The sequence below is a fragment of the Condylura cristata genome, unplaced genomic scaffold, assembly GCF_000260355.1.
Source record: "Condylura cristata isolate star-nosed mole 26May11 unplaced genomic scaffold, ConCri1.0 scaffold00025, whole genome shotgun sequence".
NCBI classification, from domain to species: domain Eukaryota; kingdom Metazoa; phylum Chordata; class Mammalia; order Eulipotyphla; family Talpidae; genus Condylura; species Condylura cristata.
In genome coordinates this window covers 17,690,556-17,716,716 of record NW_004567126.1, presented here as the reverse complement: position 1 = coordinate 17,716,716, position 26,161 = coordinate 17,690,556, and the positions used below count along the sequence as shown (strand labels likewise).

General features: G+C 47.2%; 1 protein-coding gene across 2 annotated transcripts in view; it reads left to right on the top strand.

Moving 5' to 3' along the window:
- Positions 1 to 22,540, top strand: part of GRIK4 (glutamate receptor, ionotropic, kainate 4) — a 383,774-nt gene extending 361,234 nt beyond the window's left edge. For both annotated transcript variants that reach the window (XM_012729818.1, XM_004689170.2), the window contains 3 exons: positions 1,963 to 2,091; positions 16,447 to 16,565; positions 19,589 to 22,540. In XM_012729818.1, coding sequence (XP_012585272.1) covers positions 1,963 to 2,091; positions 16,447 to 16,565; positions 19,589 to 19,945 — 605 coding nt within the window. In that variant the 3' untranslated portion in view covers positions 19,946 to 22,540. The remainder of the gene's footprint in view (positions 1 to 1,962; positions 2,092 to 16,446; positions 16,566 to 19,588) is intronic.
- Positions 22,541 to 26,161: the final 3,621 nt, after the last annotated feature.

The following is a 26,161-nucleotide window of genomic DNA, read 5'->3' as shown; positions in this document are numbered from 1 at the left end:
ATGTAACCAGAATGTTCAAATACTTCAGACTGCCTCTAGAAATTTTCATCAGTAGTCAAGGAAAAGGGGAAAGAGATCTTTTGTTCTGCACCTGACATGATGCTGTTGTCACATGTATTATCTCAAGCCTCACAACTGTGAGGTGGAGGTAGTCACTCCCCTCCTGCAGGGTACAGCTGAGACTATAAGTTACTTGTCCAAGGTCGCAGACTAAGTAGAAAAGCTGGACTTGAGCCTAGAAGCGTGTCTCCACATCTAGTACTTCACTTGTCAGGCAGAACATCCTGCTCAGTGGGCCCCACTCGCTAATCATGGCAGGCTGGGTGGAAGAGGAGCTGTGGTTGCTCAGGTTCTCAGGCTGGGAAGGGTATTGAGCAGTCCGTTGATGGGATGGGGTAGAGCTCAAGTCCCGTTGAGGTCATGTCCAGGAAAGGCAAGGGGAACCAAGGACATAGCCATAGAACAAGGCGTGATGGGTCCAAGAAAAGTAAAGAATGAGGTAGAAAGTTAGTCGGTGTATGGGAACTAAGCAGGCAAACATAATAATCTTTCCATGACCTCTGATGCACAGCTGTGGTTGGGTGGCAAATGTCTTGAAAACTGCTTGAAATGCCCTGTTTACTGGACAGTTGCCTCTAAACCTGGAATGTTCATGAGTCTCACTGCTTAATACCAGCCGTTAATTCAAGTAGCTGTTCACTACAGGTGTGTGGTAAGACTTACTACAGAAGACGCACTGTTGATGTTCGCCCAGCTCAGTTACAGGACTGATCTGCTCCAAACGTGGGGTCTGCAAAATCGAGTGCTGCTGGGTCTGTAATTGGGAGGGGCCCCAGCTGTGGGTCCTGGGCAGTCAGAGTCTAGAGACATCGGGGAGCTGATGTCCTTCTTTCCCCCATCCAAGTGCATGGCCCAGCAGCAGAGCCTTGGTGCTCGTTAGCAATGCAGACTCCCAGGCCTCACTAGTCACAGTCTGCCGTCCAACAAGGCCGGCAGGTGATTCCTATGCACATGCGTGTTTGAGAACACTAACCGATATGTTCCAGGCTTTCCCCTGAATCCTTTGATCTGTCCCATCAGGCCTTCACAGAGCTTGGGCAAGAAGACTAGGCAGCTGAGTTGGTTTCCAACCTCTTGGCAGCTTTTGCTTATTGAACTCCAGCCTCAGCTTGGGCTGAGACATTGAGCTTTCCACAGTTTCATTTAAGCCTGTGTTTGTGATTAAAACTAAATTCCAGAACCAAAGCTCCTTGACCATACTCCATTAGAAAAACCTTTAAAAGGGTTGCACTGAACAGAAGCCCTTCTGTTGGAGGAGGTTGGGAGGAGCAGTGTAATGGAGTGATGGGCAGGTGGGACCGTGAATTTCACAACAGCCAGCAGGCAGCTGGTAGGGCTGGCAATGCCTGGGGACTGGAGTCTCCCCAGTGATGAAGCTGAAGAGGCTTCTGTCCCATCCGAGGTGGCTCTTCTTTCAGCAGCGACTGCTCTGGAGAATCAGTGGTGCGGAGTATGGAATGAGAGTTATCATGCTTGAGAAGTTGATCTAAGGGTGGTAGAACATAGACAACTGACTGAGAGGCTTATGTCAGAGCCCCCTTCTTGGCAGATGGGAAGCGTGGGTGCAGATGGGAAGCTTGGCAACCAGCTTCCTGGGTGTGGATGGGCAGACCACTAAATCTGGATAGAAAGTGATGGCACCTGAGTGGGGAGGCGGGTGGCACAACTGCCTGGAAAGCTGTCACGGGAGCCATCATGGTGTCTAGGCCGTGAATCCTGGGCACCCTCCTCTCCATAGATGGTGCCCAGGCGAGCCGCGTGGAGTGCAGTGGCCCTGGGCCTGCTCCATCGAGCGCTCCCTCTGAGTTAAGCGTGGCGAGGAGGCTTCCTGGGCAAGGGGGCAAAGTGACACGTAGGAGGGCACTCACATCCTGTGTTCTGGGCTCCCCTGTGACCCTGCAGGCTCGGTTTTCCGGGACGAGTTTGATCTGGCCATTCTCCAGCTGCAGGAGAACAATCGCCTGGAAATTCTGAAGCGCAAATGGTGGGAAGGGGGGAAGTGCCCCAAGGAGGAAGATCATAGAGCCAAAGGTAAGCACGGGCAGGGCCTTCCCGTCCTGCCCCAGAGGATACAGGCAGCTGGTGTCTAGTGTCCACGTTCCAGCTAGAGACTTCTGAGACATGCTGAGAACCAGCCTTGGAAGGGCCCTCCGGCTGGCCCGGACTAGAGGGTCAGTCCTGCCCCAGGGTCTCTGAGTATCTCAGGCTCCCAGCGCCTGCCTGCCCAGAAGTCCTGATGGTGCTACCTCCACCCTGTCTCCGAGTCCAGCCACCTTTCGCCCCAACACCAGGCCTTCCACCCCAACCCAGGGCCCCATCACCTTACAATAGCCTGGTCTCCTCTTCCTCCATTTCCTCTACACCCCCCCCATCATCAGAGGGATTTTTTTTTTCAAATGTGAAGATTTCAGCATTTTCCTGAGCAAACTTTAAGTGACTTCTCATCTCACTGTGTGGCTCAAAGGCGGACCTGACCTGTACCCCTCCACCTGCCTCTTTCCTTCTCGTTTCCCATTTCCCAGCCCTCTGCTCCCTCTGCACCTGTGCACGTCCCCTTCTGATCCCTAAGGAGGGCCCTGAAACAGGTTTTCCCTTCCTCTCCCCAATACCAGAATCCTGCCTTAGTTTTCTTTTCAGACCTCATCACCACTGATACTGTATTTCCACTTGTTTATTTGTTTGCTTTCTACCTCCTCTATTAGAATGAAAACTCCATCAGGGCAGGCTTTGCCTCCTTCCTAGGGTCTGGCTTCTGGCTCTCTGAACGAATGAACGAGTGAACGAAGGAATGGACTGAATCCTTAGCAGTCACATGTAGTTAAGGAGTTTTCAGGAGCTCCCTATATTTTCTGTCGGGGGAACAAATCCTGGTTCACCCAGGATAGTCCTAATTACATCTGTTCTAAATCTGTTAACGCCTGTCAGTTATTTTTAGAATCCCCTTTTGTTCTTAAAATGTCTGGTTTGGACCATAAGTCATATGGTCACCCCAGTAATCTACTGCAGTCTTTCTGAAATATGCAACAAATTTACCTATGCAGGCAGCTGAGGAGTGAAATGAATGATACCATGGGCCTCCCTTTCTGCTATGTGAGTGATTATCCCTGACAAGGCGGTGAAGAAGTGGCTGTGTTTCTAAGTGTCTTTGTGGATCTCTGTCCCGCGGGGAAAGGTCAAGGGAATCTGACCTATGGTTACCAGACCTTTGTAATTTAGAGCAAACACTGCCCCTTCCTGGCAGAAACCCAAGGAGGCCACAGTGTTTGACTCTCCACTTCTCAGAGGTCGACCTGGCCCCTGAAGAGGTCAGTGGGCATTAGCGAGCACAGCATGGGCACACCTCAGTGGAATACCAACTCTACCAATGACTATGCTGAGCTTAGTACATGAGGCAACCTGCTGAGTCTCTGTTTCTTGATCTGAAACGTGAGGGTAGGTGGCAGCACACTGTAGAGTTACTGTGAAGAGAGAGAAGAGAGAGTGAGTAGCTCAGAGTTTGGCTGCTAAAAAGGGCCCCGTCTCCTCACTCCAGCCATGCTGTTCTCCTCCCAGGACTTCAGAAGAGCCTGATCCTGTTAGCTGGCTGCAGGGATTTCCATCAGTGGTCAGCCAGCCATTCTGTCAGTGGAGACAGTTGAGTGACCACACCGTTTCATAGTCCGGGAAAAAAGACTAAGTTACCAGCAAGGAGCTTAAAGTGATTTCTGGAAGTAAACCAGCATACTTGAAATGATGAGCAAACAATTCTAGATACCAGCCAATCCACAATTAAATCCTGGGGGGAGGGAGTGAAGTAGGAGAAAGTGGCTGTTTCTTCAGAGAAAAAAGAAGCAGGGGAGTTGCAGAGAAAAGTTTGCTGATGGAAACTTGTGGGTTGGATAGAAGGAACAAGAGTTAGAAGATGCTCAGGACCTAAACAGGGAGGGGCCATGGGCCCCTTAACGAACGACGTGGGGGCCAAAGTGTGGTGTGGGGCTGTGAGCTGGGACTGTAGGAGCCTCTGGGGGGCTGGGCCTGATGCCCTGGGGATGGCTGGATGGCAGAGAGAGCTTGGACTGGAGAAGGCAGCAGAACACTCCTCTATCCCCTTCCCGTGAGCCGCACACAGATTGAAAGCAATGTGAACCTGACTGGACCTGAAACAGCCAAAATGAAATGCAACTGTTGGTAAATCAGCGTAAGTTCATGCTGTCCTGTGGCGACAAGTAACTTCAGAGTGGTGGCAGATAGCTCCACTTGCCAAGTCGAGGCAGAGGAGAGCAGTGTTGGCTTTTGATCTGGAGCAATCTAAAGTACAAATAGAAAGGTGAGCCAGGACCTCAGGCCAAGTACCTTAAGGCCTCTGACTAAAATGGGAGAAACATCCAGGTATCTGTCTCCCTAGAAGCCCCCAACTCGTCTACCCAAAGAGGCTCTCATGCCTTGCACGACCCTGGACAACTCAACACACTAGATTGTAACTCTTGGCCTCCTGCTTGTTGCAGGGTGTGTTACACCAGGACCCAGTATCACTGGCTTCTATGCCCACAGCCTCCCGCACAGGGCCTGGCATGCAGTAGGTACTGAATAAATGTTTGTGGAATTCGTGATCAGAGCCACTGGCTGAGACCTGTCAAAACCTGCCAATTACAGGTTCTCCTGGGCCAGGTTCAAGTGACTCATGGAAGTGCTTTAATCACTTTCCAGACCAGCCTCCAAGCCCAGAACCATCACTCAGTTCTGCCTCTGAACTAAACATACAAGGTGACACAAAGATCCCACTGATAAGGGGGGCTGGAGGAAAAGAGGGTGGCCGAGAGCAAGGGGCATCTCCCTGGCTCCTGGCATTACCCCATCAGGCCCAGGCTGCCACCTCTGCTCCTCCCACCAGTTGCAGAGTCCTCACCTTCCCTTTCCAAACCTGCTCCCCTTTGATCCTGTGATTCTGATTCTCCTGGACTCACGACTGAGTTGAGCCCATCTCTCCAGTTCTGTCCCTGACCCCTAAGGCTAGCCAAGCTTCACTTTTATGTAGTTCATGCTTATTCATGTTTATTGAGGTAGATGCTCGTTCTCAGAGAGAAACAGCTGGAGGGAGCAAAATTGACAAGCATGGAGGTGAGGACAGAGGTTCCAGGGGTGCCTTACACTTCCACTCCAGGATCTCCATTTAGAACATCTCTCTCCCAGTCTAGATATTGCTAAAGTAATAGTGATTACTATGACTATTACCCTTTCCTGTTAAGAACTCCTCACACTTCTACCTGCCCGCCTACCTGTTTGCTCTACTGCCAGCCCCTCAGATGTCTCTCCCCCCTGGGGCAGCTGGCATAGAGATCATGGTCCTGGGCATTGGCACAAATGGACTTCACTCCCTGGGTAGTCTTGGCTGTAGACAACGATGATAGGTCTTTGGGCCTCAGTTTCCTCCTACAGAGAATAAAGATAACAATAATGCCACTGCCCATGGCTATTGTGAAGATTGAATAAGATATATAATGGTAAACACTAGGCAATATGCCAGAACAAAAGAAATGAGAAGTAATATTATTCTAAAGTCTAGGCATGAAAGTCTTTGAGAGGGATGATTAATGTCCACAAGCCGCTAGTATGCCCACCCACGCCAAACTCCTCAGGGCTAGACCGCTCTTCTAAAATCAACTCTTAGGATATTTATGTCGTGCCAATTGGTATTTGTGCCCCATGATTGTGAGAAACTCAAAGGCAGGGCTGGATCTTACTTATTCTTGTAGCCCAGAGACCAGCTTATCTAACATTAGTATTTGATGAAAGGCTGAGCAACAAATGAGTGGATGGATCAATGGATGAATGAGCAAAGTGCCCGGGACTTCCAGCCTGGTATCACTTCTACCCTCATGCTGTCTGTGCCCTCCCAAACTAGAACAGAATACCCCATGTGTTGACATGGAAAAGGGCCTCATAGCCCTCATGCCCCATAAACTTTATAAACCTATGGTAGGCGCTGAAGTTATTTATGGCTTTCTCCTCTGGAGGTTTAGAACCTGGAAGGAGGCAGCCACAGCTTCCAGAATGGCCACACTGCAGGACGGCTTTGTGAGACCTAAAAGGAGTGTTATGCAGCCCAGACGAGGAAGTGATGGATGTGAGCAAGGGTCAGGGAAGGCTTTACAGAGACATTTGGCTGCACCACAAAGCCTGCCTCGGGAGTCCGCGCTTTAGGACTGTTGTGGAGCATAGTGCCACACTCAGAAATTGGTTTGGGTAAGTAGGATAAGGTTGGAGTCACAAGGATACTGAAAAGAGGGGGTAGAGATATTTGGACTACAAACCAGTATGCCCAAAACTTTTCTGTGTGAGGAATTAGTATCGGAGGAGATAAAGTTAGTGCTCTGGGGATTTGGGGACATCTTCCAAAGCAGGACATCCTTAGAACTGCCTTAAAGTTTTATCCTAAAAATGCATGTGTATTTTGCATCTTCTAGTATTAGACTGTTTAACGTGAACATGATTTCCCTACCTCAACTCTCAGCAAAATCAGTGTCCTGAAAAGACACCCAGAATCACCCCTTATCTGTGCCCATGCCTTGGCATGCTGACAGTGCCCTCAGTTGGACTCAGTTGGAGTGTGTTGAGTGTGCAGAACCTTGAAGGTTCTGGAGTGAGCTCTGGAATGACGGAAGCAGGTGCTGTGGGGTGGGAATCTAAACTTGTCCTGGCTTCCTGGGCCCAGGGAACAGTCATGACCTCTGGAGGAGCTAAGATTCGTGTCATTGGCTCTCTGAGTTCCTATAAAAGTTCATACACCTCATGACAGAGACCACCTTCTTGACTACAAAGGTTTTAATTTTCCAGAAAAGTCTTTTGGAATACAGAAGGCTACTTAATACCTGAAAGAAGCTTGGAATGAAGTTGACACTAAACATTAAAGGCAGAAAAAAATAAAAGGGCCAGCCCTCCCCACTCCCCCAGTCTGCAGACCAGATGAAAAGATGCCCTGGCCAGGACAGGGAGCTTCTGAATGGAAAAGGAACATTCAGTGGGACAGAGCCTGAAAGGGAGCCTTGTGCCCTGACGGGAGATGGAGAGTAGCAGAAATAACTCCTAGGGGCCACAAAACAGAAAGAGATTTTTGCTTGCTTCTGGAGTTTGGGAAGATCCCAAAAATACGGGTGTCATGGCCTGGTGCAGTGAGGGCAAAGGAGATGGCAGTTGGAGATCCAGAGCCAGAGGGCCCAGTGGCAGGGCTTCGTTTCCCCGGGCTCCAGAAAAGGACACTGGCAATCTGGTGGAATCAGCATGAAGACCAGACATCGATCCCCACCCCATGTCCTGACACAGAACCTCCTTTCCAGCCACAGCACTGCAGTGCATCCTAGGGTGAAGGGAGACAGAGGAAACACTGCATGTAACAACACCTCAACCTGACACGACCAGACCATCTACCTTTTTGGCAATCAGGTGGAAATTGGAGTAGAAATTAGGTATATTCACAGAAAAAAATTGAGTTATGATTTTTGCAGGGGTTGATTTTGGAAAATCTTCGATCTTATGGAGGTTTAGGAAGTCCATTGTGATACTCGGCTTGGAAGAGAGGGGAGTCCAGGGAGATCAGGCTCTCAGGGAAAATAGGTCGAAGCAGCCAGGAGTCTTTACTCCCCTCTGCACCATGGGGCCAAGTGTTTCCTGGCACAGAGAACTGAGCAGATGAAAAGGGTAAATTCATCGTGGAAATCATCTTGCCCACCTCCCAAAGGCTTCAGAAGATACTAGGCATCTACCAAGCAACAAATGTTCAATCGCTCGATATGGCTATCCTTTGGAACAAGAGGCTGAGCTGCATCGATAAGCCATAATGGCCAAGATGGACAGTCTGGAAGATGCACTCACCGTCAAGCGCGTGGCTCCGACTCCATCCCAGCCACGGCAGTGAGTGCCAGTTCAACGCCGTGGCCTCATTTTGGCCATGGCTAAAGCCCAAACAAACATTACTCAGAAAGGCTAAAAGGCTTCCTGGCCGAGCAAAAGTCCACGTGACGCCCAACCCCAGCCAAGTGGGAGGCACTAGTCTGGCGGAAGGGGGCCATTACTGCTCGCTCTCGCTCTCTGGCAAATTAGCCATCAGACTTTCGGAATATAACCCTCCACTCAAGACCTCCTCCTGTGGCAGAAAAACAGGACCAGCGTGACCTGAAAGAGCTCTCCCTTAAAGTCTTTAGATGGTGTCCAGGAACAGAGTCCCAGGAATAATTTTTCCTTGTGCCTTAAGTTGAACAAAGGACAGTCATTTTAATTTGCTTTCCAAAGCATCTCCTAGGTGAAGGTTCTTCGGGATTTAAAGCAGTGGCTTTCACACGTGCCTAAAGGAGTGTTGTGCCAGTGAGCACAGGGCAGGTTCACTCTCCATCCGGGCAGACGGATAAAGGGAGTCCCACAGCCCTCGGTACATCTTTCAGGCTTCAGTGCTCTCTCAGGGAGCCGGGCCCACAGGCACATGAGGCGGGAGGCTGGCCCGGGCCTGGCAGGGGCCTGGGAGGCAGGCAGGCGTCCAGACTTCCCAGTGCCCCCTGAATCTGTGCTCTCTTCTCTGAGTTCTCTCTTGCGCGTCATCTCATGTCTCGCCTCTTCTCTAGTCAGGCCGCTTGTCTGCTCCCTGCTGCTGCTTTTATCCCAGCCTCTAGGGCCAGGTGTGCACACTTCCACATACTTGCACACCCATACCCAAGGTGTCTGCAATCAGGTACTTGTGTGCTGCACCCAAACTCCCATGTGCCTTCTACAATAACATGATCAAGACCACAGGTGATAGCCACAGAGGCCTGTGCCATAAAAAGCCTGGTTAATTCATTTACCCGACAAGAAGGAAGAAAAATATGGAACAGGCAGAGAGGAATGGAGGTGAAGGTATGGGGGTAGAGGAGGGGCGGTGCTCTTTTTCCAGAGATGTCTGAAATGGAAAGTGTTTATAGGCACTCTGGTTTCAATTAGAATGTACCAGACAATGTGCAGTGCCTAACATAGTCCTTTTCTACTTTGTTATCCTGTTAAAGTTGAAGAAATTTCTAAGAAAAGGATCTGGTGCTCCCCCACTTCTAATGCACCGTTGCAGCTCAAATGTCCCTGCCAGATTCCAGAGAAGAATCCTAACATTGGGAGGAAGCCACCAATCTCAAGTGGGTGTTTGGCCAGGTCTCTCTTGCTTGGCTCTGCTAGAACCACATCACATCACCCCCTTTTCTCCCTCTCCCCTTGCTTCCAGCTCAGTGGCCATCTACCGCCATCCACAACCGTAAAGCGAAATGGCTGATCATGTGGAAGACTGGAGAATGACAAAAAGAAGCAGGCTTCATTCCAAGCTGCTCCATTTTCTTCTGCCTTTTCTTTTCATAAACACTTATTTTATTTATTTTCTCACTCAACGCCTATAAAAAGAAGTATCGCTAGCCACTCACAGATGCCGGCATCCCAATTCAAAGGGATTGGATTACCGAAGCCTTTGCAGAACAATTGCTAGACAAAAAGGTAGTGGGTGAATTCCAAGGAAATTAAATACCTTTATCTTGAAAAAACAAGCTCACAATGAACTTCAAAGGAGCAGAAATACACCACCAGGCTGTGAAAATCAGGGTCCCTGTTCTGGGATAGAAGAGGCCGATGGCATTGACTCATAAAATCCTTAGACAGCAGGAAGTTTGCTGTCTGCACAGCAAGAAGGAAAGTGTGAGACATCTTAGCAAGAATGGGGGTGAGCAATAGGGAAGGGGGTGATAGGGGCATTTCTCTCTTTTTCTCAGAGGCCTCAGTTGATTATCCTGGCTCTCTAGCTTCTCTGGAGGGAGCCAAGGCTAGAAACCCGTAAATACAGGCGTTTAGAGAGTGTCTGGGAGAGATGCTTGCTGAGGAAGCCTTCCCCTGATCAGCTCAGATTGATTGCTGAGAGCTGCACTGCATCAGAAAGCATGATAAGGAACCAAGGCGACGGTGGTCCGCTGTGTCTCCATCAGTGAGGTCAGAATTACAAAGATGGTAGCCCAGTTTGGTCTGCAGACGGAGCGGAGATGAAGTCAGTAAGTCATTGATCCAAACATTTGATATAATGTCCTCAAGGAGAGGAGGAGTTGAGCTAATAAGCCATACATAGGACCCTCTTCCCTATGGCTAGGAGTGGGGAGTGTCTCCAGGAATGAATCCAGGCCTTGCAGGCCAGACTGAGTTTGGTCACCCATACCTATAGCATGGGGGACCCAGAGTTGGGAGAGCTGGGGTGGGGCGGGGTAGGACTTGGGCTCCAGTTTTGGATCCAGACACTTAGCCTCACTAGCGGTGGGACGTAGGTTTCCTTGTCAGGAAGCTGGAGGCGAGAGTGGGGTAGATTTCACAGGGCAAGGGTTAGAACTGATTTACAATGCTTAGCATGGTAACCTTGTTCATAATCAACACTCCTGAGAGCCAGGTTTATTTGTCTGAAGAACATTTGCTTGGCAGTGGATTTTTCTAGATTTCACATCTGAGCTGTGAAAGCTGGGGCAGCTTACTAAGTTCTCTGAATTTCCGTTTCTTTAACTATCATATGGGCCTTTAACTATCATATGGGCCTTCTTTAAGTGTTTCTAATGGTAATCAAATGAGAGAGTGTGTCCAGCTTAAAGTCTGACAAATTAGGAAGTAACTTGTGTTTTGATACATTGCAAAATTTACCAAATGCCTCACCCATCCCCCTTCTGTTTTGCGTCCTTTTCTCCACTCTCCTCCCATCACTCTCTCCAGAATCTGCTAGGTCTAGGAGACAGATGTCACTGTGAATGCAAGAAACACCAGGCATACGATTTCACAGTCGTCAGCAGTGCAAACATGACAAATCACTTCCTATTTTCTCAGAAGGTCATACTGGTCAGCTCACACATGGGTGCATGAAGTTGCTACTTAACACCAATAAGTCTGTGGTAGTGGGACCCTTTCATATATTTGCATAGATGTAAGTGACGATGAAAGAGAAAGTGCTGGAAAGTCATATTGGTCAAAGAATCCTCGTTCTTGTCAAATGTTTTTAATGTGGCACACTGCCCAGAGCTTCAGCAGCTAGCACGGAGATCAGCTCATGGAAGCTTCTCAAGAAATACTTGTTGCCTGGCGTCAAGGAGCCCCACAGTCCCTGATGAGACAGTGGCACCAGTCTGTCCTCTCTTTGTCTGCCTCCTGGGCTCCTGTGACCTGTCTCTTTCTTTGCCTTCCAGACTGTACCCCCCACCCTTGTTCAAAAGGCATATCCCTGCATCTCAGCCCAGAGTTTCCAGTGTTACCTAGAGACACGCAAGGGTTTTAAGATCATAGACATCTGTGCCCTTGAATCCAGTGAGTGATTATTTGCTGATCAGAACTGAAGGCAGAACTAGTGGGTGGGTGAATGGGTGGAGATTTGAATCTATTCAAGCTTACAGGTTGATTCTGCTCTCTGTAGTACTAGCGATAAAGAAAGTTATTGCTTTGGATTTATCTGCTAACATTTGAATCTGTGGTCAGTCTCTGAGTGACTTCAAACTTAATATTTAGCCATTCAGGTGTGGGGGGGAGACTTTGATCCAATTTCAGCTGATGCAGCTTGACGGCTCAAATGTCAGGAGAAAATTCCAGTTTGCGGCCCATCTGTGTTGGCGGCTCCTGTGTGGTTCCCTCTGAAGAACGGAAGGGCGGGGATGAACCCATGGCTTCCCCTTACAAGTGCTGTGGCATCTGTAAGTCTGTGAGCTCAGAGAGAGCCTATGGCTGGACGGCTGTGTGCAGGAGAAGGCATTTGCCTTTGAGGAGAATGGCTGGTGACGGTGTTAAATGTAACTGCTGTATTCTACCGCTCACTCCCCTCTCCCCGCTCCATCTGTTTCTCAACTCTAACTCTGCCAGCAATCTATTCTTACTTCCACTTTCCAGTAAGTTCCTCAAGGCACAAGTGGTATAAAGGCCTCACTCCTAGGGAGAGGAGGCCACCCACCCAGGAATCAGCACCCATGATAAACGTGCCACATTGTGAGAAGGTGGGAAAGGAAAGTTGTGGGGGTGGGGTGGGGGGTTTCAGTGACTCACGGCTTCCACCAGCATCCTGCAAAACCCGCAGCTGCTCTGGGAAGCTCTCCCTGCTCTAATCAAAGTGCTGCCGACACACATCACCTGCCCCTTTAAAACCCTCCCTTTGCCCGAAACTCATCCAGGACCCACCATGGTCAGCAGGTCCTCCTTGGAGATTACCCATGTCTCTGCCAGTCAGTCCCACTCTGGCCAGCCACCCAGTCCAGCCGTGGCCATCTGCCTTTGTGACCAAGCTGGGTGCTCTCAACAAGAGCTGTCACACTTTACTATTATTTCAAACAATTTAATTAGGAATTATCCACATCACAAGCTTTTGATAATACAGGCTTCTATCTCTGGGATGTCTTTATCTTTTTTCTTTCTGCTCATTCTTTCAACATTTATTGGGCTCTTATTCTGGGCCGGGCACCAGGAAAGGGGTTTCGCAGTTGTCTAAGACTTAGGCCTTCTCAAAGAACTCAGAGTCCAATGGGAAATCCAGGTTGGTCATGGGTCACTGAATGCAGATATATTCTCAGAAATGCATCATTAGGCCACCTTGTCTTCATCGGGGGGACACCACTGAAAAAAACACAAACCTAGAGATTCCAGCCTATCACTCACCCGGGGTGCGATCCGTCACTGACTGAGCATCATTAAAATTAGACAAATGTATTACTTTACGCAATGTTACAGTGATTCATGCTGCGTTATGAGTGAAACGCAAAATCAGTGCATCTAGCAGGGGCAGGTATGATCTAGACAAGACAATACAGCCTAGAGGAAGTGACTTCTGTGTTGCATTGACAACATCACACTGACAAACAGGAGTTATGTAGCAAGCTGTAGAATGCAGGATGCTGCCAAAAAGGCAAGATCTTGGCCTTTCTGTTCTTAGAATCATCATACAGCATCAGTTGTGAGGGGGGAAGGAGGACAAAGAGAAATGGAGGGTGAAGCTAGGAAATGTGCTGCTGGCATCTGTAGTATTAGGGATTGTGCTTGTCAACTGCTTGATGACTCGGTATTGAGATTGAGACCAAGCCCAAGATCCCCAGCCAGAGTTGCAATCTTATTAAGGCATTCCACTGAACAGCTTCTGGGGTCCCTTGTCATACATCAGTCAATGCCCCCCCACCCCCCACCCCCGGCGTTCCCAGTCATACGTTATGATGCATACTCTTCCCTGGGTGATCAAGCTTTCTGCTTGATAGGTTTAGGCTCCTGTAACTGATTGGCTGGGAAGTTCTGGCCTTGTATAGGAATGCAGAACTGTAGACAACAAAAATGGTGGCCGAACAGGCAACTTAGGATAAGCAGACTCACACTTCTGAGCTACATCTTAAAGAGAAGGATGGGGTTAGCCAGGTGTGTCTGGAAGCTGAGGTGGGTTTCAGCAGAGGTGCTAACACAGGAGGAAAGGGACAGGTCAGACTGGGGAACTGTCAACACTTCTGTGTCACTTGAGATTTTGCATTTCAGAAAGGTCATTCAGGCAGGTCTGTGGAGGGTAGAGCTGAGGAACCACAGCTACCAGTAGAAAGACAATTTGCAGTTATTCAAGCAGGCAACAATGGGGGCCTGAACTAGAGAAGTGGTAGGAGAGATTGAAAGAAGAATGAGAAATTGACATGTGTTTCGGAGGTAAAATCAGCAGGACCTACCTGACAGCTGGTGTATGGGGGAGAGGCAAAAAAGCAAGAAAAAGCAAGAAAATGATGAGAGAATGTGCCCCAGTGCAAGTCAAGGCAATTGAAAAAATTAGGAGAGCACAGAAGTCAGTGGCTTTGTCAGAGGCCAAGAAGGGGGTGTGGTTGACCACATCAAGTGCTGTAAGAGGGCTCTTGAGATCAGGACAGGAAGCTGTCCAATAGGTTAAAAAGTAAATGTTCCTTGGTGACCTTGATGAGTTGAGATGGCTTTAGTGGTGCAAGACAAAATTGCCTGGTATGAGAAGTGAATTGAAAGAACAAAAGTGAATTCAGAAGAGAATCACTTTCACCTCCAGATACCACAGACAGAATACCTAGGGCCTAAAAGCTTTTCAAGCATCGAAAATTATGTTCGAGGTCTGAGAAATATTATGAGCTCCAAAATGCCAAGAGAAAACTGCAAAATTAAATTAAGATATGTTTAATTAAATATCTCCAAAATGTAACATTATTTCAACTTCATTAATTTTTAAATTTAATAGTCATAAAAACTTCATTGCATTTAGAAACAAATTTTTGGGTTAGATTTTTCTCATCTTCCAGCCATTCTTCGTATACACTGTGATGGCGGAGAAATCAGCCAATTACAAATTAACTATTTCTTTCTACTCAGACCAGAGACAAAATTTTTAAAATGCATTTAACATGCATTGTGAGCACATTTTCTTCAGTTTGCTGTTCTGTGAGCTGAACTTCCAAATATAAGCACTGAAGGGCTTTAGAATGTCTTGAAATAGCTCTGATACAGACAACCATGTCTAAAAGCTGGGCCTGGGAGGGAGGAGAGGCCTGTTTACTGCACAGAGTGAGAGAGAAGAAGGAGGTTTCTTTAAATTTCCCTTTAAGAAGTAGGAACTATGAGTGTCTGTCTGTGCTGAGGGTAAGAGCCAGTGGGAAGGAGAAAATTGGAGGAGGACAGGGGTGGAGGGCAGCTAGTGCCAAGATGACAGAATGGGACCTGGTGAGGAGACAAATACCTTCTGCTGAAACGCAGGGAAGCAGAGGTCCTTTGAGGAGTCTTAGTTCTACTTCCTATAGCAAGTAGAACTACCTCTGTTAGTAGGAAATGGTAGGAGAGTTTCATAATGCCTTATCGGTCACTTGGGACACCCCTGTACCTTAGCAGATGGATGCTAGTATTATCAGTCACTTCCCAGGACCGCCGGTTCTCCACCCCTAAACCCACGACTGGAGCACTGGCCTGCACACTCCAACTAGATCACTGGTGTATTCTCTCTCAGGGTCCTTTTTGCTTCCCCTGCCACACACATACACACCCAAGATTCTTATGAATCATGAGCTCCTGTGGTCAAAGCCTTCTCCCCAAAAGGTTCCAGGTTAGAGGAATAGGTGTTCAAATGATCTGCAAGCTCCTTCCTCCTAGAAGATAAAAATCTACTCCAAACCTCACAGCATTGAGTTTTTGAATAATCCCCCGCCTTTGTGATTCGAAACAGAGGCCCTCACATTTATACAGGTACTTGGGAATTGGCAGTCTGCACCTGCAGACTGCAGCACAGAGCTCATTGTGTGTGCCTCAGAGCTAGGCTGGCAGGCGGCTGGTGGAGACAGCGCTGTACTGCACTGTGTTATTTTACAAAGAAACCCCAAAACCAACAGACAGCCCTCAGAAGCTTTGTGAGGGGCATCCCAAGGCTTCTTGAAATAGCTAAGCAAGACTAGTTTCCCGACTTCCCAAGGTGCACAAAGAAGGCCAGATTTCTGGATTTCTGTGACACCACACGCTGCTTCTCATGGCAGCGCAGCTTACAAAACAAGCACTCCCGGTGCTATTGAGAGGACCCCAGGACTCGTTACACTCCATGTTTGGCACTGTGGAAATGAAACCACAAGTAACTACAAGTAGCTAAGGAAGACAAATAGTGGGTGAGTTCACGCCTATGTGGAATTGGGACAAACAAAACAAAGGAACTGACAGAGCTAAACCCAAGCAGGCCCTAGAAATGTGACTGCAGATGGAGGCTACAGATGGGGAGACTTGATGGGAGTAGGAACGAAGGAGAGAGGGGGCCCCAGTGTTCTTGGGTAATGGAGTGTGAGTGCTTTGATGGGGGTGGGGTGGGGTGGTGACACAGCTGAGGAGGTGCACCTGGTCCCCTAAATCATAGATGGGATTGTAAACCTATGCTAGCTCAATGGAAAAAGGGAAGGCCAATCGTAATAAAATAAAATTTAAAAAGAAAGAAAAGGTGTACCTTCTAGACGAGTGTTCTAGAAGTGTGTTGACACAGATGGGTAAACATAATTTTTCCCAGCTGTAGTTTGGTTAAAACAACTGCTTTATCACACAAACACTCTAGGAAGATGACTAAAATTTGTATGAAGCTGCTAGAACGTACAGGTGTCGGTGTCATGTCTCTCTAGGCTAAAACACATTTCGCCTGAACCCCATTCTTAAGATGGCTCTTGCCAATCACCCCCAGATACCCTTTGGGGGCATCTCACCATCTCCATTTGCAGGTAGACCCCCTCCACTGCCTTTGACTCCAGCTGCTGCTTTTTTTCCAAGAAATAATTCTAGCTTTCAAGGAATATGTGTCTAAAGCTTCTACAAGACTAACATTTCAACATTTCTGGTGAAACGATTACAGCTTCTAATCTTCACACTATTTTTTGTTAATTTTTCTTTTTCTAGGACTGGGAATGGAGAATATTGGTGGAATCTTCGTGGTTCTTATTTGTGGCTTAATTGTGGCCATTTTTATGGCTATGTTGGAGTTTTTATGGACTCTTCGACACTCAGAAGCTACTGAGGTAAGCCTGCAAGGGGATATAAACCAAAGTGTTGGTACACAGGGCAGAGCTCACGAGCTCAGGCACATACAAAGTCACTCCAGATAAATTGCCAGACAAGACAGGTCATTGTGGTGGGGAGAACCCTACTCTCTGGGACAGGAGACCTGGTCAAAGCCCCATCATACTAATAAACAGCCACAGAAAGGACACTTAGCTTCTGTGGGCTTCAGATTCTTCTATGGAGCAGTCTAGCAAATAAATATATGGAAAATGTTTTATAAACTAGAGCGTCTTATACAACTTAAGACATAATATGGTAAAAGAAAACTAGTGACAATATTGGGTTATTTCTAAGTGGAAATGATGGCTTTAGCTCTTCCATTTTAATGTTTTTGCCTTACATATAAAGATGCTTTGCTATATCCTAATTCATGTAAGCTTAAGAGTCAATCTTCTTTCTCAGGGATTTTAAATAATTTTCATTCCCAAACTGGTGGTCTAGAATCTGGGATAATATGAGCTGTGCACAGACGGAAGAGTCTGAGTAGAAGGAAGACATATCCTGGTCTTCTTCCATTCTATGTAAAAGAAGGCCCGAAGCCATCCATGCCCATTGTGTCATTAGATTTTTAAGTACGTTGACCTCTAGCTCTGTCTCCCAACTCTGGATCTTTCTAAACCTCCTTCCCTAATTGATGCTGGAGAGACAGCTCAAACATACCTAACTGGCCTGCCCTATGAATCCATGGAGTCCAGCCTCCCAGGGTCATGAGATACAATACTGCTTCAAGTTTTTTCTCTCCTGTGCTCAGTCTCTTCCCCATAGGATTTCCATGTCATCACCCACTCCTCATGCCCTTTGCCCTTTAGTGTGTAGAGTTTAATTTTACTTCCCACCTTATCAAGAAATCAGATGAAAACACCCACCTACAAATTTACCCATAGCTACAGCCATTCCTACAGCTCAGCAGACAGGCCTGCCTTCACCCCATCTTTCCTCAGCTACTCTGGGACAACCCTATGTCTCCCCTTTACCTCTTCCATCCCCTCTCACCAAAATCCCAAAAGATGCCCAAGCTTATTCCATGTTTTTAAATCATAGCAATATTACTGTTGCTCCCGCCCAGCTCTGCCCTCTCCCAAACCAAAGTGACATAACGCTTCCTCTCACCTCTCATTTAGTCCTCACTTCAAACAGTCTGGCTTCTCTCCACTGTCAAGAGATCTGACCTGTTCAGATCACTGTCAAGAGATCTGACCTGTTCCAATGGACAAACATTAGTGGGCCTTCCCGAACCTCAGTGTGCCCCTTGATGAAGCAGACAGTTCCTTCCATAAGCTCCTCCCTGTGTTGCCTGTTCCCTTCCTACTTCTCTCTCCAGCTTTCTTCCCTGTCTCCCTTTGTCTACTCCTTAAATAGTAATGCCACTTTGACACCTCCCCCAGTTCTCCTGCCTTCTCCATTTGACCAGTCAAGCTCACCTCTTCCCTTCTGCTACCATGATAGCCTAAGCACAGAGCACTTATTCACTGTGTGAATAAGATACAGACCTTTTTTGTATCCTTTTGGCTAATAGACGTTACATTGCTTTGAAGTAAGGACAAGGTCTTCTGTCTTTGCATTTCCACTACAAAGCCCAGTTCTTGGTAGCAGTTGACAGTCCATTAAGATAGGTTGTTATATTCTTGTCACAGGTTAAGACATCAGGCACATGCTGTGACTTGCCTACAGTTTCTGCTAACTCAGGCCTTAATCCTAGATCTGTCAGCTGCTTTACGTAGAGAATCTGTGGACGTTTGGTTATTCACCAAAGAGTTTATCCATTGTCTGGATAGACCTTGAAGAACTCAGCGAGGAATTATGGTACTCCCAAGAGCTGAAACAAAGATAAAGACTTGAGCTGGCTTGTTGATAGAACCGGAAGACTGGAAGAAAGAACAAGAAGAAAATAATAGGCTTCTCCATCATTTTCAGAGAAAGTGTCCTTTCCAAAAGAGCAGAGAGCTGCACACTCTTGAAGGAAGTATGTGTGGTTTCAAATACCAGTCAGCTATTTGTTAGCTGAGTAACTTGTAGCTGGATATGTAACTTCTCTGAGCCTCCCATTCCACATCTGTGAAATAAGTATAATAGTAGTAGCAGAAGTAGTAGTATAAATTCATGATTTTTAATCCCCAATTCTGTAGGAAACTCCAAGGTTTTTATAAGTTTGTTGTAAATACATAAAGCTTGGCATGAACTTGGGTGATGTCCCTCATTCAGTGCCAATTTGCATACATTTTGCTACAAATATTCATATCTGAATATCAGGTCTGCCGCAGATGCTCCTGGGTGTGATGATAATAGATCGTGTTACCTTTCTGGAATCCTAAATATTCTGAAACACAGCTGACCCCAAAGGTTTCCTATTAGGAGATTGTAGAGTGGGGATAGTGGTCGCTGGTGTTTTTGTTGTTACCAATGTTATTACTATGCATCCTTTCCAGCTCTCACCAGTTAATTAAAAGAAATGAGAATCTTTAGCCTGCACAAACTGTTGATGGAGACATGGTAGCATTTTCAAGCACTTAAAAGACTGAAATGCAAAAAAAGGCGTAGTTTATTTCCTACTCGTCAAGGTCCATATTTAACTGGGATCCGTGGATGAAATTTTCAGAAGAGGAATTGTCAGTAGAAGGACACAACATTGAACAGAAATATGCAAAAAAAAAAAAAAAAAAAGGCATGGCTCTTTTTCAATGCCCTGCAGTCATAGCCTCTGAAGGTGAAACACAAAAGATTGAGAGTGAAGTTGTAGGACAGTTGAACATTATTGTATGGGAAAGGATGAATTAAGTGAGGGAGGAGATGGGAGGAGATGGACTGAAAGGCCTTCCTGTAATCTTCATACCCAAGATGATATGATTCTGTGTCCGCAGCCCGTTCACCATTCCCCCTCTCTCACCCCCACAACCCCCTCCCCCCCACACACACACAACAGACTCAAGGGGTGCGGGGCTAGTTCTGAGAGGTTGACCTGTGACCCCCTCCTTTTCTGCAGGTGTCTGTCTGCCAGGAGATGGTGACGGAGCTGCGCAGCATCATCCTGTGTCAGGACAGTGCCCACCCGCGCCGGCGGCGCTCTGGGGTGCCGCCACCCCGACCCCCCATCCCTGAGGAACGCCGGCCCAGGGGCACGGTGACGCTCAGCAATGGCAAACTGTGCGGGGCCGGGGACCCGGATCAGCTGGCACAGAGACTGGCCCAGGAGGCCGCCCTGGTGGCCCGCGGCTGCACACACATCCGCGTCTGCCCAGAGTGCCGTCGGTTCCAGGGCCTGAGGGCGCGGCCTTCGCCGGCCCGCAGCGAAGAGAGCCTGGAGTGGGACAAGACCACCAACAGCAGCGAGCCCGAGTAGCACGGGCGGACAGGACACTTGGCGGCCAGGTGGGGGGGTGAGAGCGGCTGGGCAGGCGCCGCTGTCGGCCGGGAGCCCGGACTTGTACAGCGTCCACACTTCCCTGCGGATTTGGGACCCAGTAACTTGACAAAAAGATCAAAGAGCCTGACGCCCCAGCCAGAGACAGCGCCCCGTTCTGGGCCCTGTGCCCACCCAGAGACGTGGTGAAGGACGCTCTTCCTCCGGCCGCAAGGACCGATCTCCGAGCGGGCCATTCCCTCCAGCCAAAATAGCGGTCTGGGGCGGGTGGGGGCCCTGCCCCAGACAAGTGCAGTGAATTGGTGAAGTCATCAGCAGTACTTCCCCTAGGAGGGCGTCCTTGTACCCTGGGTCTAGTTCTTACAGGGAAAAAAAAATTAAACTCAACGGGGAAGCTTTTCTTTTCTGGATTCCTAGAGCTCTGTTGAATGTTCTTTTCTTTTGTTTTCACTTTTCTGCCCCCCTTTTCTTCTTCTTTGTTGTCTTTGCAATTCTATTCATTTTGTTCTGTTGTGTTGTGGGGGAGGGCGGGCCCTGGACTAGGGGATGAAAGTCTAAATAATCCCTGTTCCTTTTTCCTAAATTTTAGGGTACTGACCGCTGCCAGTGCATCAGATTTCAGGTGCTGAACTCTCTTTTATGTGCTGGCTGGGGGGCACCGGAAAAACATAAAAGGGTCTGGGGAAGAATGTGGTGGAGAGTTTCAAATAAAAATCCATTCAAGTAATTTTTTAAATGCCAAAAACCAATGAACTCAGAGACCTTGACATGCCTGGATCTTCAGGGGTGAACATGTCTTTCCCTTTCTCTTTCTGACTTTCACTATGGTTAGGTTGCAGTTGGCCTTTTGTGAATGTCATCACTGAAGAAGAAAGATGGGGAGGAGTGCAGAAGACACAAAGGATCCAGGGGCCCCGTTTAAGGAGGGGGGGGTCAATCCAGCTCCCCATACCATGGTCTTGGCGTCACACTGAACGTGCTGTCCACAGGGGAGTGGGGACGGGGCTTCCTGCGGGTGTGGTGCATACTTTATCACCTGCATCTCTTCTTAACCAAACTCAGTAGCTGCCTCTAAAGCCGGCCCTCCCCGACCCCCTACCCAAGGCTGTCACAGGTGATTTCTTGCTATTAGACGTGAAACTTGGGTGCAAGTATGTGTGTGTATGTATTTGTGTGTGTGTGCATATGTGTTTATTAAGTGGAAAAACCTTAAGTAAGTAAGAATTTGCCAGGTTCCTGGGCCAGAGAGGGAAAGTCTCATTGCTTATCTACAGGTCTGGGAACGAGAAACTCACTCTTGAGTCCTAACCTCAGTGTGGGCAGAAATACCCCAACTCGTGTGACTGTAGGAAAGGCCTTTAATTTCTCTTTCATGTACAAACTCAGTCACTGATGTTTTCCAGGCTCCGGGAGGACTGCTGGTGACTTTCTCCTTGGGGGATGTTTGCAGGGCCTGGAGTCCGCAGTGCCCATTGGGTGGTAGGGGGGAGGCTCCCCAACAGCTGCTTGACCTTTGCTTGGCTTCACCAGTTGGGAGAGTCACACAGAGTTTTCATTTTCTGATGGAAAACAAATTCTATGCAATTTCTGATTGTAAACTTCAAAAATTCAGAGGGAGGAAATAGCCCCAACACCACCACCTTGAATTACATTGTCCTCACATTATTTCTGTTCTGAAAATAAAGATACCTTGGGGAAATGATGAGCTCAGTTCCATGTTTTTGCCATTTGACGAGCATACCAGCATCCTCTTTCAGCCAGGTCAGTTAGCTAGAGCTGCCTTCCTGGGGGCCGAATGGCACTCTGATTATTTCTCTAGAGGATGCCAGTTTTGTCGTAGACTGACCTCTTCTCTCTCATGAATTTGAGTCCTTTTTCCTCTTTAACCATCATATGATGGCAAGCTGTGCTGGACCTAAGTATTTTTTTAAACCTTGCCTCAAGCCTCTTGGAAGAACGTGGATTTGGTGGGAATGGGTACCATAAGGTCCGTTGATCGCAGACCCTCATGGTGCCACCCTGCTCTGACCCATAGCTCCTGCCTTGCTACTGACAAATGGGATCTCCAATCCATCACATTTGGGGCAGGAAGGGTTGCTTTTTTTAAAACAAACTCGTTTTTATGAGCAGGAAATGTTGATCAATAGCAAACTTTTTTTTAATGGATTAGTGAAATAAATGTCCCCATGAATCATTTATTAAGTCTGTTTCTTTCAGTGTGTGGAAAAAGCTAAGACTGACAGCACTAGAGAGTTTCTGTTAGCTGCTGAGACCATCCCACACCTCAGTCCTGCTGGTGAGTGCGTTCAAAGCCAGCTAGTTCTCTTCCTTGTTTTGTCTCCACTTTTATCTGTTGGTTGTCAGCTTTCTTTTCCATTCTGTATTTTCTATCTGACTCTGTATACTGTATGAAGCAGTTTTTTCTTGTCTGTTTACCTTTCTTCAACTGGAATATTTACAATAAAACAGAAACAAACCCTGAGATGTTAGTGATGGGTAAAAACTGTTTGGGTTTGGAAAGTCTGGCTGGGTGTGTCTCATAGTCAGGTACTCAAAAAGCAAATAAAAATATCAACGCACTCTGTGTCTTCCCCTCCACCTGCCCTTCTCTTTCTTTCCCTCTCTCCACCGCTTTCTCCATTCCTCCACCCCTTCAGCTTTTTTTCCACTTCTCGGAAAAGCCTAGGTGGCTTCTTTCAACTTGTACTGGGATTCCGAACCAGCCCCCCAACCCCCTCGCCCCTGGATACACATGTTAATGAAGTTGGGAGGGTTTTGTCTTCCTAAATGCACTTTCACAGAATAGCCATCCATTGATACCCAGGGTAACTCTAGTCAGATACCACCTCAGATTCCATGGGGAGCTTGAAGATTACATCAATTAAAATATAATACTTTGCTTTATTTCTTTTAATTGCCTTGCAGGGCCCCAACCGTCACAAGAGCTCTACCTCAGAACCCAGGTGGGGTGTAAATTGAGCATGTAGATGGCCGAAAATCTTTGGCTTCCTCTAATCCAATGCTCGTAGGAGAATATTCATCCTGGGAACTTGCCAGCCAGCCCTCTTATTGGTTAGGTGAGACTGAAATATCATGATAACCAATCCTCCTGGGCCCACTCTGTGAACATTTATTAGTTTGGGATTCCAAGGAGTTTAGTTTTCTTTCGGAATCCAAGGGGGGCTTCCCCATGGTACGGGAGTCAAATGCGTGCAGCCAAAATGAGCTGGGCATTTCAGACCCAGCAGGTTGGTAGTTGGAGCAAAGCTTGAGAGAACATTTGTGGCCCTCCCACCCGTGGGGTGTGTGCAGCAACGTAAAGCAGTCTGGAAACGATAAGGGAGATTTGATTCCCTGACTGGTTGTCAGCTCTCTGGGGATAAATAACAAAGAGGTCTGTTTGGAAAAATCAAAGGAATTCTTTCAGAAAGATTTTGCTTTAAGCTAGTGCTTTCTATTGGGGCCTTCTCAAAGAGAGAAAATAAACCTTTCTGTGAAAGGTGACATTTTCCCCACCGGCAGCATCCCTCCCATCACCTCAGTAGGGAGCACTCTCCGAGGCTGACAACCTGGTCATCCTACAAGCCTCAGAGATCAGTGAGAACAGGTCTTCAACATCTCTTCTCATGGGAAAGACAAAGTCTCAGGACTGAGGGTGTCAATAGCCCCTTTCAGGGCCAGCGGGCAGCGCTGTCACTACTGGTTGTGCGTTCGCGTCCAAACTTCAGTCATTTCATACTAATTGCTGAATCTGAAGAAGGAATGACACAAGTCTACTGTTACCATTGAACAAGTGGTGATAGAGCTAGTGCTGAGATCAAGCAAGCAAGGCATCGACGAAGGCAAGAGAAGTGGAAACCACCTCTCTGACCAGACACGGCAAGAGCGCTGAGTATCCCACACAGGCATGAAGCAGTCGGCCGTGCACTCTGCCCATCTTCATATCTGCAGCACATACACCCACATATTTCACTGGCTGGGGTTTACCGAAGTGAGCCAGGGAGCGGCATGTTGTGAACAATGCTGAGTCTGAGGACTTGACTCCATTTACAGGGTAGACTGTGTAGAGGCTCGTGGAGGTCAAACGCATAAGTGCAGTGGCCCACCTGGCAGGGAATTATCTACAGAGCCTCACCCACACCACCTCGGCCCAATGTCGTCTTCTCCTTTGACTGCAGCGGAGGGGAACAAACACCAAAGACTGCTCCTCCTGTTGGTGCTTTGTCATAGCTTCATGAGTGACCTTGAGAAGGGATTTCCTCACCTTAGCACCTCATTAGAGTCCATGGGAAATAATGAACAAGTACAGGAAATGAGCTGGTCTCTGGCAAGACAGATTTTACCTGTAAGAGACAGTGAACGTATAGCACAAAATATCAAAGTACTCAAGTTTATGATTTCAAATATAAACCATGTAGAAATTCTGAGGGGCTAAAACTGCTAGATCTTTGAGATAAGCTGAGTGTGAAGAAATGGAACTGTTGGTGCCTTTGGGTTTTTGTTTTTTCTTTTCTTTTTTTTTTTTTTTGATGTCTAAAAACCAAGATTTTGCTTTATCTCCCTTGGCGTGAAATATGGTTAATTCATGTTGATGAATTCAGTGCTCTTCTGACGAGATGACTTGTTGACACCTTGTTTTGCTTTTACTCACAGCATTCCTTTTTAGGGGACTCTGACTTCTCTCTTGTTATGCTTCTTCCTGCTCGCTGGCAACACTGTGCAGAGATTTTCAGGGCTATCACCCTGGGCTTCTTTTAGGTTGGATGAGTGAGATTACCTGCAGAGACAAAAAGCCTAGTCCTAAAAATACAGGAAGATGAACTGGTATGAGCAATAAAATAGTCTGAGGTGGATTATGAGCTCTTAAATAAAAGATCAAACGTCTTAAATTGGGGCGAAGGAGTATGAATACAAAACTGAGAGTGAATACAAAACTGAGTGTGTAACCAATGTGAAAAATTAATGCAGGCCGAAAACCCTGCATTTTTGATGTACAGGAACATTTAGAACCATTTTCCTTTTTGGCCCATTAAGCCCTCTGGTTACCCATAGCAGAAGCAGTCTGCCTGGGAAGTTATTCTACTTGGATTGTTCTGATTAGATTCTTAGTAGCTTTTCCATTAAAAATAACAGAATGTAACTTCCATTTCCACATCATCTGTAATCCTATAGCACCGAGTGGGCATAGGAAAGCAGTTTAAATCACCAGAACTTGGTCAAATGTGAAGGTCAAAGAAGAGAAGTTACAAGTAGGTAAATAGCACAAAGCTATGTTACGAGGAACATAAACGTGTGCTGGGTGCTCAGATGTGACAGGACTTTAAAACCTAGCTTCAAGAGGATCAGATGAAAAATAGTTCTAAACAGAGAGACCTCATTTTTTTATTCCTGCTTTCCCTCTTTTTATAGAAGTTAAATTGGTGTGTGTGTGGTGCGTGCGTGCGTGAGCGTGTGCTCGTGGCTCGTGCAGACCCTCAGGTTACTGTCCGTGCTCCTTACATCCATTTCAGAAGAAAGAAGACGCTCTCCATTATCGCTTCAGCCTTTTTCTGTGCTTCCGGATAACATTGCTGGGGTTAGTATTCAGGCTTTGAGTGGCTTAGTTCTCACTGAGTGGTCTTTGATGCAATTTATTTCTAAGCCAAACATAGATGTAGATGCATGAAGTAAAAGGTGTTTTTTTTTTTTTCTCCATTCCCAGGTGAGTGATAAGACACCTGAGCTGTCTCCTTTGCTCTTTCCCGCAAAGCAAAATTCCTTTAGCATTAAATGGATCTGGTGATAGTGCGATTAAACAGTCACTAAGTACAAGAGCAATGTAGGCTGACTTTCATTTATACTCCAGGCTTATCAATAACTTGTCCATTTTAGGCAGAAAACAATTTTCAGGGAGCCAGAAAATAATACTGGCAAGATCTGAGTGGTTAGGTTGGCCAGTAATATACAGACCCTCAGGTTACTGTCAGTGCTCCTTCGGTCCATTTCAAAAGAAAGAAGACACTCCATGATCACTCCGGCCTTTTCCCCTGTTTCTGGATAACATTGCTGGGGTTACTATCATTGTCTGACCTCTCTGAAAATTGTTTTCTGCCTAAAATGGACAAATTATTGATAAGCATGGAGTATAAATGAAAGTCAGCCTGCACTGCTGACTATTAACGATTCTTTGTTGCAAATAAAGCAGCAGATCTGCTA